This window comes from Solanum stenotomum, chromosome 6 (assembly GCF_019186545.1).
Source record: "Solanum stenotomum isolate F172 chromosome 6, ASM1918654v1, whole genome shotgun sequence".
Classification (NCBI taxonomy): Eukaryota; Viridiplantae; Streptophyta; class Magnoliopsida; order Solanales; family Solanaceae; genus Solanum; species Solanum stenotomum.
The window spans coordinates 48,588,667-48,603,945 of NC_064287.1; the positions used below are offsets into that span (position 1 = coordinate 48,588,667).

The window sequence follows — 15,279 nt, forward strand, 5'->3', positions numbered from 1 at the left end:
TATTTAGGGAAAAAAGACAAATATCCCCTTGAACTATCGTAAATGATATGCAGACACCCTCAATCATACTTTTGGGACATTGGTGCCCCTGCCGTCCAAAAAGTTGAGCATATATACCCTTTATACTAACGGACATACACGTGTCATAATCTTATCCACCGACCGATATTTATTAAATATTAGATTGACGGATAAGATTGTGTCACGTGTCCCTGTTTAGTCTTTTGTTAGAGTGAAGGGCATATATGCTCTAGTTTTTGGATGACAGAGGCACTAGTGTCCCAAAAAGTAGTATGACGGAGGGTATCTGCATACCATTTAAGATAGTTTAGGGGTATATTTGTCCTTTTTTCCTATTATTTATTGTTGATATTTGTTCTCTTCTTAATTATTTTCAGCATGACTTTTTCAAAAATTGTATTTTTTTTATATACTCGATTATTGATATGCTTATTTGAGTCGAGAGTCTATCAAAACAATCTCTGTAAATCACAGAAGGTAAGATACGATTGCATACACATCATCCTTTCCGGACTTACTGGTGGATTATTGTTGTATTAATATAAATATATTTTTCAATAAGGTTACCATGATTTTTTTTTCTTTTTGTTAAGTGCTTTATATTGTTATTGGACCAAAAAGTCCATTTTTTAATTAAAACAAAACCGTCGTTTTCTGAAGAGTGTCATTGTTCCTTATTAAAAAAATTAAATTTGAATAGCAAATTAAATATTCTTAATTAAGAGTGAAAACTGAAAGGATTATCCAAACATAGTTCATCAAAGTAATTAACACACATAACTAATTAAGAAGTAATTTAATAGTACAAAGCGAAATTAATTAATATCGATAATCATCATCAAAGGTCATGTAGTTGTTCCTCCTGGTTCTTGCATCTCTATCAGCCTGCTAAATCAAAATCATTACCATTAAACTCAAAGTTAAAAATGCATGTAAAAATAAGTATCCAACACAAAAGTCCCTTCTCTGTTCTTTACTCTGATGTTCACGCAACTAGTAATTACTATCTCAGAAAGTCAATTTCTCTGTTGAGGAAATTTGAAATAAAAAAGAAATGTGACTTTCTGAGATAATAACTACTAGTCGAATGTAGTTTTTACAACAATCATGAACACAATCACTTCCTTCAACTCGAACTATATATATATAACGATTTTTTATGCATACATATACTAAATCAGAATCAATTGTCCTATAAGTTGCTATCACTCCTTGGCCATCCAATAGTTATAACAATAGTTATTTTTTTTAGTAGTAATTATTTTTCTGTAATAGTGTAGTTTTTCATTCCAGTTATTTTTTTGTAATAGTGCAGTTTTAAACTACTTTGTCTCAGGAAATAGAAGCAGAAAAGTAATTTCAATTTTTGAGTACTTTAACTCAAGAAATCACAGGTTCTCTCTTAACGAACCAACACCATAGGTAGAAAAAAAGAAAACCTCTTTCCAGACTCCTAATTCACTCAACATTAACTCTGATTTTGTATTGCAACATCCCATAACTAGATCCATAACAAGGGATAGTAACATAAGCTAAGTACAATGTTACACTTCTGATGATCATTTAAAATCTTGAATCGACCTCTACGAAAACGGTGTTTCAAATTTGGTAATGTGAGCAACCCCTTACTAGGGGTAAAGTAATACATTCAACCCTGTCTATAATAACATTTCACTGTAATAAATTAACAATCGAGTTTCTTTAAAGTCAATTTTCATGTTATCTCTAACATGATATATATGTTTCAAAAAATATCCTAACAAACAACACCATTATAAAGAGATTTGACGGTATAAAAAATACCAATATAGATTTACCTTGGCTAAAAGCCTTTCAAATGCTTGTGGTCCATGTTCTTCAATATATTTTTCAGCAGCAGTTAGAACATCATCTGGCTTACTGAAAATATCCTTCTTCAAAGGAACATACCATATTTTAACTTGTGGATTTCTATAAAATGGTCTTATAAAATTCTCATAAACATAACATGCTCCATTGAAGTAAGGTAAAACTAGCCAACATATTGCACCTAGTTTTGCACAAGACCATATTGGAAACCTGAAAGTATAAAACAAATAACATACATCACTAGTCGATTTTTCTATAATTTATTTACCGATTTGATGTAAAACTTGAAAATTTGAATCTTACCATTCAATGAGCTTAGAAAAGCTAAGTTCAAAGAGAGTAATCAAAGAATAAAGAACCCAATACGTTAGCCATTGTCGATCATCTGCTCGAGACTTTGTTTCTATTGCCTTAATAGATGCATAACTAAAAAATTATAACGATCAGTAAAAAAAAGTACTACAATCAGTTACCTAAAAGAAAAAAATATAAAAAAAATTACACTCATAACTTTAATATAGAGATCAAGTAACTTACAGAGGATAAACAAGAGAAACTAGAGGCCTGGAGGAACAAAAAAGTCGAATCTTTAGCATGTGAAATGACTAAATAAATTACGTAGCAAGAACAAAAAAATGTCTGATTATGTAAAGAAATGACATCTGAGCCTAACTTAACCCCAAAAGCCGAAGGATTGCCCAACTCCATATAAGCAGACCATGTGCGACTTTTACCTACTCTAACATTGTATTATTATTAGTACAAATATATATAGATGAAGATTGAGAATGCTTACAAAGCAAGAACATCAATATTTTTGGCAATTACAGCAAGAACATTGTTGTCTGAACCCATTTTTTTTTTTTATAAATGAACACTCAACTAGTAAGAAACAGTAGTACTAGGGAGGAGTGGCTATTAATTAGAAGATGAAGTGAGAAAAAAAGAACCTGAATTGATAGTGTAAATGCATGGACATTTTTAGTACAGAAAGGAGTCAAAAAGGTAAGTGGAAAAAAGAGTGAATTATGGAAAGTACGAAAAAGAAAGTGATTGAAAACAGTTTTTGAGTAAATTTTTCTTTTCAAGAAGCATCTTATGCTTCACGAAAATCGAGGCACCGAAAAAATAATAATTGGAACTTCATTTCCTCTGTGTGTGAGGACTGAGGATTCACTCAAAAGTCAAATATTAACACGCAGTCCGAAAACTAATGTGAAATGTCACTCGTGGGGTGAAGATGAGGTATGTTAGACGGCGAAGAGAACACAATCAATGCGGAACGCCACTTGTAGAAGTTGTTTTCTCTACTTCAACTAGAGAAGTCATTTTTCTCATTTTTAAAAAACTTCTTTTACTAGAGAATATTTTCAAAAATTTAGCCACAATCACCTATGTTAATAATGTCATAGGGGTCTGTGGCTCTTGTAGGGCCCTTTTATATGATAAGGGTAGTTTCGGGCCTGCTTGCGCTAGCTCGACAATTACACCAGGTACTTTCTAACTCTCACTAGCACAATTAACAGGTAAATCGACCCACTAAGGCATAGGCAGATGAGAAAAAAATCACCTAGCATTTGTCTCTGCAGGGATTTGAACTCTCGATGTTCTGACACTTCTCCGGAGTCCTAGCCTCATTATGATCTTCATGAATTTCTTCCATGCTCTGCTGTGGTTGGTAAGAAGCTTCAGCATTTTAACCATCCATCATGTCTTTTACCACGTTCTTTGGGAAAGAGGGATGTCTCTTCTATTTCTGGAATGGTGATTCACTGTAAAGCAAAAATAACATGTTTTAAGCTAAGTTAAGCAATAGTGCAATGTGCAATACAACAACTATCTTGAACAAGCAAGTGCAGTCAACCTTTTGTAGCCAACAGGAATAGTTCAAGTGCAAGAACCAGGCAAAACAAAGAAAGCTCACTGGTTCCTCACACGAATTCATTACCACTTAAATGATCAACTTAAATTCTTCAACTACTCAAACTACATACATGAATCACGGCATGCTACTAAGTCCTAACAATAGTAATTCCATGTTTATTCATCACATAGTGGGGGACCTGATGAAGGCAACCATTCACAAGAGTCGAAAATGCATCTCCACTGTTTTTAACTTCTAATTAGCAAGAGCCTTACAGACGCACACATAGTACAGCTGAATGCTGAAAGCATCTTTTTTCAGTTACATCTCATGGTTGAGACTCGAGAGTAAATGAGTAAACATTAGTCAAAAGGTCCAAAAAAAAGAGTGGCAAATGAGTCCCACAAAATGATTAAGATTTAATCTTTAGACAAGGTGTCAAAACGAATACACTATAGGCAAGTATACAATAAATTATGTCGAACTTCAGTTTTCATTAGATTAAAATCATACCTGATACCAAACTCGAGATAGTGTTTGAGGAATGAGACATGATATTTCTACTTGTTGATGAAGACCTTGAAATCATAATTCTGCATCTCTTCAACTTGTGATTCCCTGATGACCATGGCTGACTCGACAAGCGATTCTTTGCATGACTTCACCTCAATGGATATTAGAGATGTGATGTCTCCAAAGCGAGAAGGGATTGCCTCGAGATATCGACATCTTCTCAGTACCAAGTGTTCAAGGCGAGGAAAAGCATCGTCAGAGACATTCCATTTTTTAAAACAAGGACAATCAACTACTTTCAAGACTTTGAGTTGATGGAACTTGTCACTCGTCACTTCCCATTCGGCCTTTGAGAAAAATACTGCTACCAGCTTGAGTACCTGAAGGTTTGGAAGCATTGCAATGCTTGATTGCAGCCAATACATGGTAAAGTTCGACAAAGTCAATTTTTTGAGATTTGGTGGAAAGTTGGATAGAGAACTTCCGCAAGAATCCATTTTAATACTGAGTGTCTCAAGCCGTGTTAGGGAGCTCATAACATGAGAAGGATAACCCCAACCAACAAATGAACATCTCAGTTTTCGAAGGTTAGGTGTTCTCAACATCAATTCTGCATCCCTCACACAACAAAAAGTTGGAGAGGAAAGAGTTATCAAATTGTCGAATTTTGAGTTCTCAAGCAATTCTTCTGCAGCATTTAAAGTGGAAAAATGAGCTTTGCTATATATCTGCAGATGTCTCAATTTAACCATCTTCAAAAGTGTAAGTGGCAATATCAATTTTCCTCCCATCGGTTTGACTATCAAAGTTTCAAGGTTTCGAAGATTGACTATGGACGATGTGATTGACTTCTGAGAAGTTCGTGCAGCAAAATACCTCAGGTAAACTAGCTCAGTTGGGAAAGAATCAATTACAATGAACTCCAAATTCAACACTTTTAGAAATCTGAAGTAAATGTGAGAGAATTGGACAATTGAAAAGGAACCCTTGTTTCTATCTTCCCTGCAACGTACAGTGCCAACAAGTGAGCTCCATTCCACAAGATCAACCACTTGAGAATTAATGGACATGTGACGTTGAACAAGCTGCTTGTGAGAGTAAATAGAGGAAGACGTATTGACATTTTGGTCCCTGTAAAGATAGAAATTCTAAAAACTATTAACTTTCAAATACAGATTGCTTGATGAATTGATCAAATAATTTAACACTGAATAGTGTATTACCGTTTCATCCACAGTAGAAGATTCTTCTCCTTGGCTCTTTCCTTACAGAAATAAAGCAACAGGTCATGAATACGGCATGTTTTGATCTTACCGCCAGAACCCCATTTAGCAACCATAACTAGATTTCTTCCAATAAGATTCTCCAAGTAGCCTTCTGCTATATCCTCCAGACTCTTGTCATCACGACTTTTTATAAATCCTTCTGAAATCCATAACCATGTCAAGATTGAAATGTTGATTTCTTTGTCCTCCAAAAATACTCCAAAATAAAGAAAGCAAGGCTTTAGATGATAAGGTAAGTTCTGATAACTTTGCTCTATGATGGCCTTCGAGTTGCTGAGAACGTTAGTACATAAATTCATAGCCACTTGTTTCCAGCATTGTTCACTCTTCTCCATCTTTGTTAGCATACCAGCCACCAAAACAATTGAAAGAGGCAGCCCCCTACACTTGTTTGCTATTTCTTGCCCAACATTTGAAAGGAGCACGGAGCAGCTTTCTTCACCAAACACTTTCTGTTTTAGTAACTTCCAACTTTCATCATCAGTAAGAATACGAAGATGAAGTGGATCACTAACAGATTTAGCATTTTCAGCAACATCAGCATGTTGTGTTGTTAGGATAATTCTACTTCCATTATTGGAATCATGGAAACAACATCTTAAATCATCCCAAACACTAGCTTCCCATATGTCATCAACAAGGATAAGATATCTTTTCCACAATAAAGTTTTGCGAAGCTGATCTGCTAATACATCCGTAGACAATTTAGTAAGAGTAGGAGACTCACCAATGGCATCACGCAGAATGGAAAGTAACACACTCCTACGCGAATATGCTTGGGATACACAACATTTTGCACGGATAGCAAATCGAGAGACAACTAACTCGTCAGAATAAAGTTTGTTGGCCACAGTTGTCTTGCCTAATCCAGGCATTCCAACAACTGAGATAACATCTAGCTGTTTGGTTCCTCTTATTAGTTGTTCTCTTAGTTTTTCCATAACATCTTCAAAACCGACAACTTCTTCACCGGTCATCCTTGGAGTGTTAGTCGATTCTGATGATATATGAGCAGGGGTGGTATCCAAGGTATCATGTAATACAAAGGCAAACTTAAGAAGTTCCTTTTCCTGAATCTTTGTGACCTCTTCCTTGATAAGTATAACTTCCTTTATGATGTCGAATAGCCAACGAACAAGACACCATTCAGGAACTCCTTTTCTAATAAAAGCATCAACTATATACTCCACCTCATAAGCTTTGCCATTTAATAGTGCAGCACAATGTTGGAGCCTTTCATGCTTATTGTAGCACTCTTCCGCCACATCCTTGAGAAAAGGTTGTAAGCCCTCGAGTTCCTTCTGAATAACTTGAAGTTGGCTCTTAACGAAAGAATAATGTGAATCTGAATAACGGTCTTGGAACTCCTTCAAGTTGTTCAGAAGGAAATCAACACAGCCTAGTCCATGAACCCTAGGCAAATTAGATTGAAATGCCTTTCGACTCACAAGGAAGATCACTTCCTTGATATGCCGAATGCTTTTGGGCAAATCAATAAATAGTCTTTGGTTCACTTCCTCCTGCTCCTCACTATTGTATAACGAGTAAATGAGAAGTCCCACATCAATGATGACAGTATCAATATCTTTAAGATGAAATTCAAGATCCAGTGTTGGCAAATGGATCAGACTGGCTCTCAAGAATTTGAGCATCTCCACAAGGGTCGCCATTTGATGATTCAAAAACTCTATCCGACTAAGAGTACTAATTCTCCGTATCTCCTCCAAGTCGTGTATGAGAGTCTCCACAAAGCCAGAGTCAATCTCAGCTACATACACATTTTGGATATTCATAGACAAATCTGATTGCATTGTCCATTTCAAAGCTTGTAGTACATCAACATACATTTTGCGGATGCATGGATTAACAGGCTTAATCCTCATCCGCACGAGATAAGAAAGCAAGAAATTCATCTCACCAGGAACCAAATCCTGATCTCTGTTATTGTCATAGCTGGGCATGTACAACCAGACAACCATTGCTGCAAACCCAGCCACAACTAGAACATGACCGAAGAAAGTACGTATGCTCTGAGGCTCAGCACACCACCTGTTTGATAAAAAGCCTACAAGACTCTTCAACAACTTCAGCTCTTTTAGAACCTCCTGTATTTTGCGAGAACAGAGATCATCAATCTCTGCTAACTCGTGAAGATTCTGTACAACACCATTGATGAATTTCATTACAAACTTGGAATTATCAACCCCGCTCTTTTCGAGCGAAGGCAATTTCAATGAAATTCCGGAGAAGAAGGAGTAATTAGCTCTGATTTCCATCTTAGTCACCAGAATTTTGTTTTGCAGCAGGGAAGTAAGGCGATTGAGATTTTGATATATTTTTGATACATCAAATGCGGAATCTTGAAACAGAGCATGAACTTTCTGAGTGACATTTAGCATGTTTGGTTCATCAGTGAAGCTCTGAATACTGAGAAAAATATCCATGAATTTGAACTCTGTTTTGAGTAAATAAATTCGTTCCTTTATAGTCTCCGGCATGTAACTACCCCATTCGTCTTCAATTCGCTGCAAAAAATCGAGCGGGTGATGTTTTTTTGAAGACAAATATTCGCCGGAAAACATGTTTCTTGAATTTGCGGGAAGGGGAAGAAGGAGAGCAGCTAACAGCTTGTTTGAATGATTGTTACTTGTTTACCTATACTCCCTTTGAGTCAAACTTTAAAAAGATATTTAAAATTAAATAAAAGTACTAGTAAGTCAAAATTATTGACTGAAACATAAATGAAAAGATTATAATTGGTCCTTCGTGATTCAGTTGGTTTGGAGGGTGATCATCCACACAAATAATTCGGGGTCAACTCCCTCAATTTTCTGAGTCGAACCTGTCGGTTGTCGCATGAGGCTAGCCTAATATATGTTATGTGGTTTGCAAGATATTACATACGGATGAATTTACCCTAATTTGTATCTATTGTATTGTATTGTTTTGACAAATATAATATTCGAACTTTAAATTATATTGATTCCGTGAGATATATTTTTATATATAAAAAAAAGGATAGAAGACAGTAAAATTGTTAAATAAAATTTAAAAAAAAATGAGAAAAAGGAATAACAACAACAACATACCCAGTGAAATCCCACAAAGTGGGGTCTGGGGAGGGTAAAGTGTACGCAGACCTTACCACTACCTCGTGGAGATAGAAAAAGGAAGAAGAAGAAAATAATAACGTGATTAGACCAAATCGATCATCACACCATTTTTTTTCATTTCATAACAATTAATTTCAACAATATGATACAACAAAATATTAAAAAAAGGTATAGAATAATCAAAACAATTTACTTAAAAGTATCAATATTTATGATACAATACATGAATAAGTAATAACAATCCAAACAAAACTAAAACAAGATCCTTGTCTCAACTTTTGGTAACAATCGAAGTTATTCAATTACACGTAATTTAAATTTTAGGAATTCGAACTTGAGTTTTAGCATCACATTTTATTTACTAATTTATAATTAATTAAAATTATTTGAGTTCGAATAAACTCATTTGACTTATCCTCTATGACCGCCCATGCACTAATGAAAGTTCCTTTTTTTCTCTTTATTTTTTCATTATTATTTTTAATGAATAAAATAACGTTTTGACTTTTTACTTTAACTAGACCAAGAAATTCACATTACAAAGTCCACAATAAAACCGACCACTAATGATTAAAACACCAAAATGATCCATAGATACATAGCCACCCTTTTGTGGAATTTAATTAGATTCTAGATTTTAATGGAGTTAAAACTAGAATACAAATGAGTTGTGGAAATTAAAGGGTACCATATATAAAGATGCTTCCAAGAAACTTACAAAAAGACTCTTTTGATGCATTGAATCAAATGACTAGATGATGAAGTGTGTTTGGATGAAATTATGTGGAGTATAAGGATTGGGATGATAAATTGAAATAAATATAGTATGAAGTACAAAAATTCTAATAATTTGAGCTGTAATTATATTCTATTTCGAAAGTTTCCCAAATTATAATAATTTCGATTTTTTCAGAACTCACAGATATATTGCTCCTTTGCTTGATACATAACAAACGATACATAAGTTAAATATCAGATACATAACTATAAAATCAGATTTATACTGATTTTGATTTGAAATAATTGATGTTATGTATCAACAATAATATTTGTACTAGATATATTGTGTACAAACAAAATTATAATGTATATGATAAATGTGAAGTGATGTCTACAAATGTTAAGAGAGAGAAGGATTTTTTTTTTTTTTTGTAATTAATTCAAATGGTAGAGATTTTTTAGAGATTATATTATCTTAAGTCGTGTAATTACATAATTTTTCCATAAGGGTTTTCTAGATTATGTTTTCTTAGTAATAAAATTCATTTCAAAATAAGTGTTATCTTAGCAAAAATCATGTTCATTAAGAAATATATATATTGATGCTTATCGTGACCAACGACACTAACCTACGGTACAAGTGTCGATCATCGATAATATAGTAACCCAACCAAGAGTTGGGTTGGGGTCGTATCCCAAGGGAGTGGTTTTGAGAATTAATTGAAAAATAAAATTATTTTCTAATTAGTCATAGCTAAAGACATTTACAAATAAAAACATTAGAAATCTAAAAAGTGACACAAATGTGTCAAATATCAAATGGGGTTTTGTCACAAGTATAATAAAAACAACAAAAATAAAGGGGAGATCAAGTATGGGGAGAAGTTCTTGGGTGTGACCGCAATACATATTGATGTAAATCGTTGGGTACATGTTTTCGATAGGAAATTTGCAAGATAATAGTGACTAGGCTAAGCTTTAGATGGAAATAAGTTCCCTCTCGGGCAACTTACCCCATTTTAAATGGGTTCCTCTCGTACACCCAATTGCCGCATGAAGGCCAGCCTATGCCTTACCCTACTCACTCTCTCAAGTTGAGTGTTAGGATATGTGACTAGGGCTCACCCTCTCGGGCTGAACCTCATGTCGACGCACTCCTTAGGCCATCAGTCTAGCGGTCTTGGTTTCGCGACCTCTCTCTCGAGCAAGCCGAAAACACATGGGTGGTTTTGTATTTGCAACTACAAACCCATTGAATTATACCACAACCACTAGGTGAAATCACCATTAAAATACATCTAACCTATCAGCAAGCAAGACCCAACAATAATATCAACACATATTTGCTAAATCATACCCCAAGAATGGGGTTTTTAGCTAGACATGAACAAGAGATAGAAATTTATACCAAAATGAGTTTGCATTCAAATGGGTATTAAAGATTTAAGTCTTGATACAAGCTAAGAGTCAAGAATCCAAACGACCCAAACCCAAATTCTTGGAGATGAAACTCTTTGAATCTTTGAGTTCTTCAAAACCCTCTCCAAACTTGGAACTCAAGAGAAAATAAAAGCTAAAATATTAAAATATGTTCTAAAGTGAAAATCTGATGTCTAATTACGACTCTCAACGAGTATTTATAGTTTCAAAAAATAGTGTTGTGGCGGATCGTTCGGCAAGGTTAGTCGAGATCGCCGCATGACTCGGCGATTCGCCCTTCTTCTAGTTCAACGCCGTTTGTGCTTTGCTTTCATCATCTGTGCGTTATGGATCATTGGGCGGTATACTTCTGCTTCGCGGAACTGATCGGCGACACGCTGACTGCTCCTATCATCGCCTTTTGATCCACTTCCTTCAGGGCTTTCCATACTGGAACAAAGGGCGAAGTGCGTCCCTTTGGTGATTCACCAAGTGTGATTGACGATGTTCAGGCTTCAGCTATTTCGTTCTTTTCAGTCTTTTTGTTCCTTTTTGTGCTTAAGTGTCCATGCTTCTGCTAAAACTTCAAATACTTGAAACTTAAGAGTTTTCATCAGATATTGAGATAAAATGAGCATTTGAGGACACTATTTCTATTAAAATGAAGTCCTAAATGAGTCCGATTTGTGGACTCATTATATATATATATATATATATATATATAATGTGTAGTTTACTAGACTATCTGCATTTAATAAATGTTTTTGAAAATTAAACACTATTAAAAAGATAGAGTAAAGGAACATTATAATTGAAAAAACATACTATTTTTTGTCTTGAATTTCTAAGTGATACTTATTCTGGATTTTTTTTTTGCTAAGGTGACAATATCATGCGAGAGTATTATAAAAGAATGAAAAGTGATCTTTTACGGAAAAGGGTCAAAATGCCTTCACACATAGTGAAATTGAATAAAAATTCCTACAATTAATAGTTTGGTCCAAAAAATGTTACTTAATGGTTAAATATATCCTTTTTCAAATATATATATATATTAGCAAATGTTTATCCTACTTTAGTTTTAAAAAAATAATTAAAATTAAATATATTTCTTTTTTTATTATAGGGAAACGACTCAAATATGCCATCAAACTTTGACAAAAGGCTTATCTATACCATCCTTAAAAGTTTGGCTCATCTATGCTATTTTCGTTTGAGAAAAGACTCATCCATGCCATTATTTGTTAATTGAAAAAAATTCAGATTTTGTAAAATTATTTTTATGATTCGGCCACGTCATTAATTAAATCTTTTTTTTTTAAAAGGAAAAGGCTCAAATACGCCATCAAACTTTGTGAAAATGTTCATCTATGCTATATACCATTTCAATTAACAAATAATGACATAAATAAACCTTTTCTCAAATGGAAATGACATGAATGAGCCAAACATTTAATTGATGGCATAGATGAACCTTTTTTTTATCATATTTTTGGTAAGTAAATATTTTATTTACCAGAATGAACATTTCGAAACATCAAACCAGCAAGCTTGGACATGAAACCCCAAGTTCTGCTAAGTATCACAGTCTAATAACTAAATCTATGCAACTCAGTGGTGGAGCCATGATTTTCGTCAAGGGTGTTCATATTTTAGGACAAGTAAAAAGATAAACCTTGCTAGTCAAATTATAAGATTGGCTTCAAATATTAAATAAACAAAATGTTCAAGCTTGGGATCGAACCCAGGCTGAATTTTGCCTTTTCTAAGAGAACAAACTGAATAATGAAAAAAATTAAAGAAAACACTAACACTTGGGTTTGAACCCAGAATGCTGAGGCATCTTTGCACAGCCTTAACCGCTGGGCTGTCAACCTTTATTGTGTCAAGGTTGTTCAACAGTTAGTATTTATCCAAAACACTCGATATTTAGTAAATATACTCGTAAAAAATTTCCGACGAAGGTTGTTCATCTGACCACCCTCACCATGTCATAGCTCCGCCCCTGATGCAACTATGACATCAATTGTTTTTTTATCGTTATCTAAAAGAGCATTATGATGAGTTTACTATGATCTTATATATACGACATGTAAATCAAAGGTTACATTAAATTATTTTATTTTAATTGATAAAATAATATTAAGAAGAAAAAAATTATTTCCTACATTTTATTAGCTAAAGTGATGTTAAAAAAAGAAAACAAGAATAAGGTTCTTTAAAAGTAATATTTTTTATCATAAACAAGATGTGCTTAAAAAGAAAAAAAAACTATATACTTACCGAAAAAAAGAATTTTTAACCCATTTTAATAACAATAAGTGCGGTGAATTTTTTTTTTAACAATAAGTGCATTTTTGGATCAAGCTATTAACTGCAAGAGTTTTTTGGACCAAAGTATTGACAACAAGAGCATTTTTGGACCAAACTATAAATAGAGGACATTTTTTTTTCATTTCATATAATTTAAGGACAATTTTAACTCTTTTCCATTTTTTAAAGGAATGAATCGGTCATCTATGATTCCTTGTCAGTATATGAATATACCATGGTATCATAGAGGACTGATAAGTGTCCTTTTAATGAATGAATTAATATTCTATGATACCTTATCAGTACATGATATATATCATATGAGTATCATCGAGGATTAATTAATATCTTTTTTTAAGAAATGTATATGCTTTTATGAAATCATGTCAATATGTGATATATATATATATATATATATCATATGAGTATCATTGAGGATTAAGTAATATCTTTTTTAAAGAAATGTATATGCTTTTATGAAATCATGTCAATATATGATACATACCAGAGTGGTATTGTAGACGATTGTGTGTTTTTCTGGAAGGGATGAAGTTTTCTTTATGATACTTTATTGGTATATGATATATCCATGTGTTCTATTATAGATAGTTGAAGATTGTTTTTTTAAGAAAATAGGAGAGATAAGTTTTGGAGATTTAATTTGATACGAGTTTATTTAGTATGATGAGTCGGGTTCGGGTTAGAAGTTAGAATCAGATAATTTTCATCGAAATTGATTAATTTCATTTGATTTAAATTTTTTCATCCAATTGAAGAGAGAGTATGAGTGATAAGTTTAAAATGACAGAGTTATAAATGACCAGATAATATACCAGAAGATAAAACTAGAGAAAATTGAGTAACAAATGACAAAAAAGTTCTCAATTAAAAAAAGATTTAATTTGATCAAATATAATTAAATGTAATATGGACCTGTTTAGAGCGATTAAAATCTTTGGGGTACATATTAAAATTTTAAAAAGTCTTCCTTCTTATTTCAAACTTCAAATTTTGAAATTCCCGCTTTCTTATAATCTTTCAGTCTTACTTTACTTTTCTTTTTCCAGATTTGTCTCTCTCCCTCCCTTTATCTTCTTTATTTCTCCCTTCCTCCATCTTCTTCTTCTTCTTCTTCTTTATCATCGCCATTGTGTCACCGTTGTCGCCATTGCTATTGTTCACTTTTTAATTACATTTTTATTCCTTTTATATTTTCAGACCGTTTTGCTTTGATTTTGAGAATTTTCAAAAAAAGAATATTGAAGTCATTGAAAAAAATTCTGCAAAAAATCAAGTAACTATGATAATTGTTGCAACAATTACGATAATTGTTACAACAATTATGGCAACACTACATCAATTATGATAGTTGCTACAATAGTTGTAACAGTTATCGTAGTTGCTACAACAACATCAACAACAGCTACAACAACATCAATAGTTGCTATAACAACTTCGATAATTGTTTATTTTTTTAACAGAAAATGCGATAAAGGAGGAGTTGATGAAGGATATAATGATTATGGTAGTCTGGTAGAGAAGAAAACTGGTGGTGATGATTGATAGTAGAAGAAAAAGTGATGGTTGTTGTGGCGATGATGAAAGGGGAGGAGGAAGGGGTGGTGGTAGAGGAGGGAGGAGGACAAAAACGTGGTGGTGATGTAGAAGGAGGTGACGATAGTAGTGGATGAAATGATGATGGTTATACCGATGGTAGAAGGGATATGAATGAATATGACAACAAAGGGGGAGGGGGAGGGAGCGGGGGGGGGGGGTATGGGAAAATAGTGTGTTTGTGTAAATAATAAAACTTGAGCGTTTTAAAATTAATATTATTAACACTAATCTTTGAAATATCACCCCTTTATCCAGTAATTAAGACTTTTGTCACTTTTTCTTAGTTTTGAAACTTTTTTGTCCCTTGTAATCACTTTTCTCATAAAATTATCGGAAAAGGATCAAAATTGCCCTTGAACTATGCGAAATAGACCACTTATATCCTCCATTACATTTTGGGATCAAAAATACCCCCGCAGTTATCCCAGGAGACCACAAATACCCTCAAGAGTTAACACCCCAATTTTTTAGTGACGTGGCAAGCCACATGGGACTAATCCCTCCACCTAAGCATTGCCAACTAAGATTCACTACAAAAGAACTTGACTTTTAGTGGCGACAAAGT

The 15,279-nt window shown here is 33.6% G+C and overlaps 3 protein-coding genes across 5 annotated transcripts in view; 1 reads left to right on the forward strand and 2 right to left on the reverse strand.

Annotated features, from left to right (window-relative positions):
- Nucleotides 1-725: 725 nt before the first annotated feature.
- On the reverse strand, nucleotides 726-2,806 carry LOC125867750 (HVA22-like protein c). 2 transcript variants are annotated; one of them, XM_049548320.1, is made up of 5 exons: nucleotides 2,666-2,806; nucleotides 2,407-2,433; nucleotides 2,173-2,295; nucleotides 1,839-2,079; nucleotides 726-906 (listed from the first exon to the last, which is right to left on the reverse strand). In XM_049548320.1, the coding sequence occupies exons 1-5, from the start codon at nucleotides 2,722-2,724 to the stop codon at nucleotides 841-843; spliced, it is 516 nt and encodes a 171-aa protein (XP_049404277.1). In that variant the 5' UTR covers nucleotides 2,725-2,806; the 3' UTR covers nucleotides 726-840. The 2 variants fall into 2 exon arrangements, with proteins under 2 accessions (XP_049404277.1, XP_049404276.1); XM_049548319.1 differs by having other exon boundaries at nucleotides 726-909.
- A 639-nt stretch (nucleotides 2,807-3,445) lies between these two features.
- On the reverse strand, nucleotides 3,446-8,164 carry LOC125869437 (putative late blight resistance protein homolog R1B-23). Of its 2 annotated transcripts, none has more exons than XM_049550021.1 (3): nucleotides 5,470-8,164; nucleotides 4,247-5,377; nucleotides 3,446-3,595 (listed from the first exon to the last, which is right to left on the reverse strand). In XM_049550021.1, exons 1-2 carry the CDS (start codon nucleotides 8,112-8,114, stop codon nucleotides 4,294-4,296), a joined length of 3,729 nt encoding a protein of 1,242 aa, XP_049405978.1. In that variant the 5' UTR covers nucleotides 8,115-8,164; the 3' UTR covers nucleotides 3,446-3,595; nucleotides 4,247-4,293. The 2 variants fall into 2 exon arrangements, with proteins under 2 accessions (XP_049405978.1, XP_049405977.1); XM_049550020.1 differs by having other exon boundaries at nucleotides 3,446-3,641.
- Nucleotides 8,165-14,677: 6,513 nt separating this feature from the next.
- Nucleotides 14,678-15,279, forward strand: part of LOC125868841 (F-box/kelch-repeat protein At3g23880-like) — a 2,868-nt gene continuing 2,266 nt past the window's right edge. The window contains exon 1 of the mRNA XM_049549418.1: nucleotides 14,678-14,768. Coding sequence (XP_049405375.1) covers nucleotides 14,678-14,768 — 91 coding nt within the window. The remainder of the gene's footprint in view (nucleotides 14,769-15,279) is intronic.

Excerpts from the sequence above, each read along its gene's own strand:
- LOC125867750 (XM_049548319.1), bottom strand. The coding sequence starts at position 2,724 with ATGGGTTCAGACAACAATGTTCTTGCTGTAATTGCCAAAAATATTGAT. Across the intron at positions 2,296-2,406 it reads GTTTCTCTTGTTTATCCTCT|TTATGCATCTATTAAGGCAA; the intron begins GTAAGTTACTTG and ends ATAATTTTTTAG. Across the intron at positions 910-1,838 it reads TTGAAAGGCTTTTAGCCAAG|CAGGCTGATAGAGATGCAAG; the intron begins GTAAATCTATAT and ends ATTTTGATTTAG.
- LOC125869437 (XM_049550021.1), bottom strand. The coding sequence starts at position 8,114 with ATGTTTTCCGGCGAATATTTGTCTTCAAAAAAACATCACCCGCTCGAT. Across the intron at positions 5,378-5,469 it reads CTTCTACTGTGGATGAAACG|GGACCAAAATGTCAATACGT; the intron begins GTAATACACTAT and ends CTATCTTTACAG.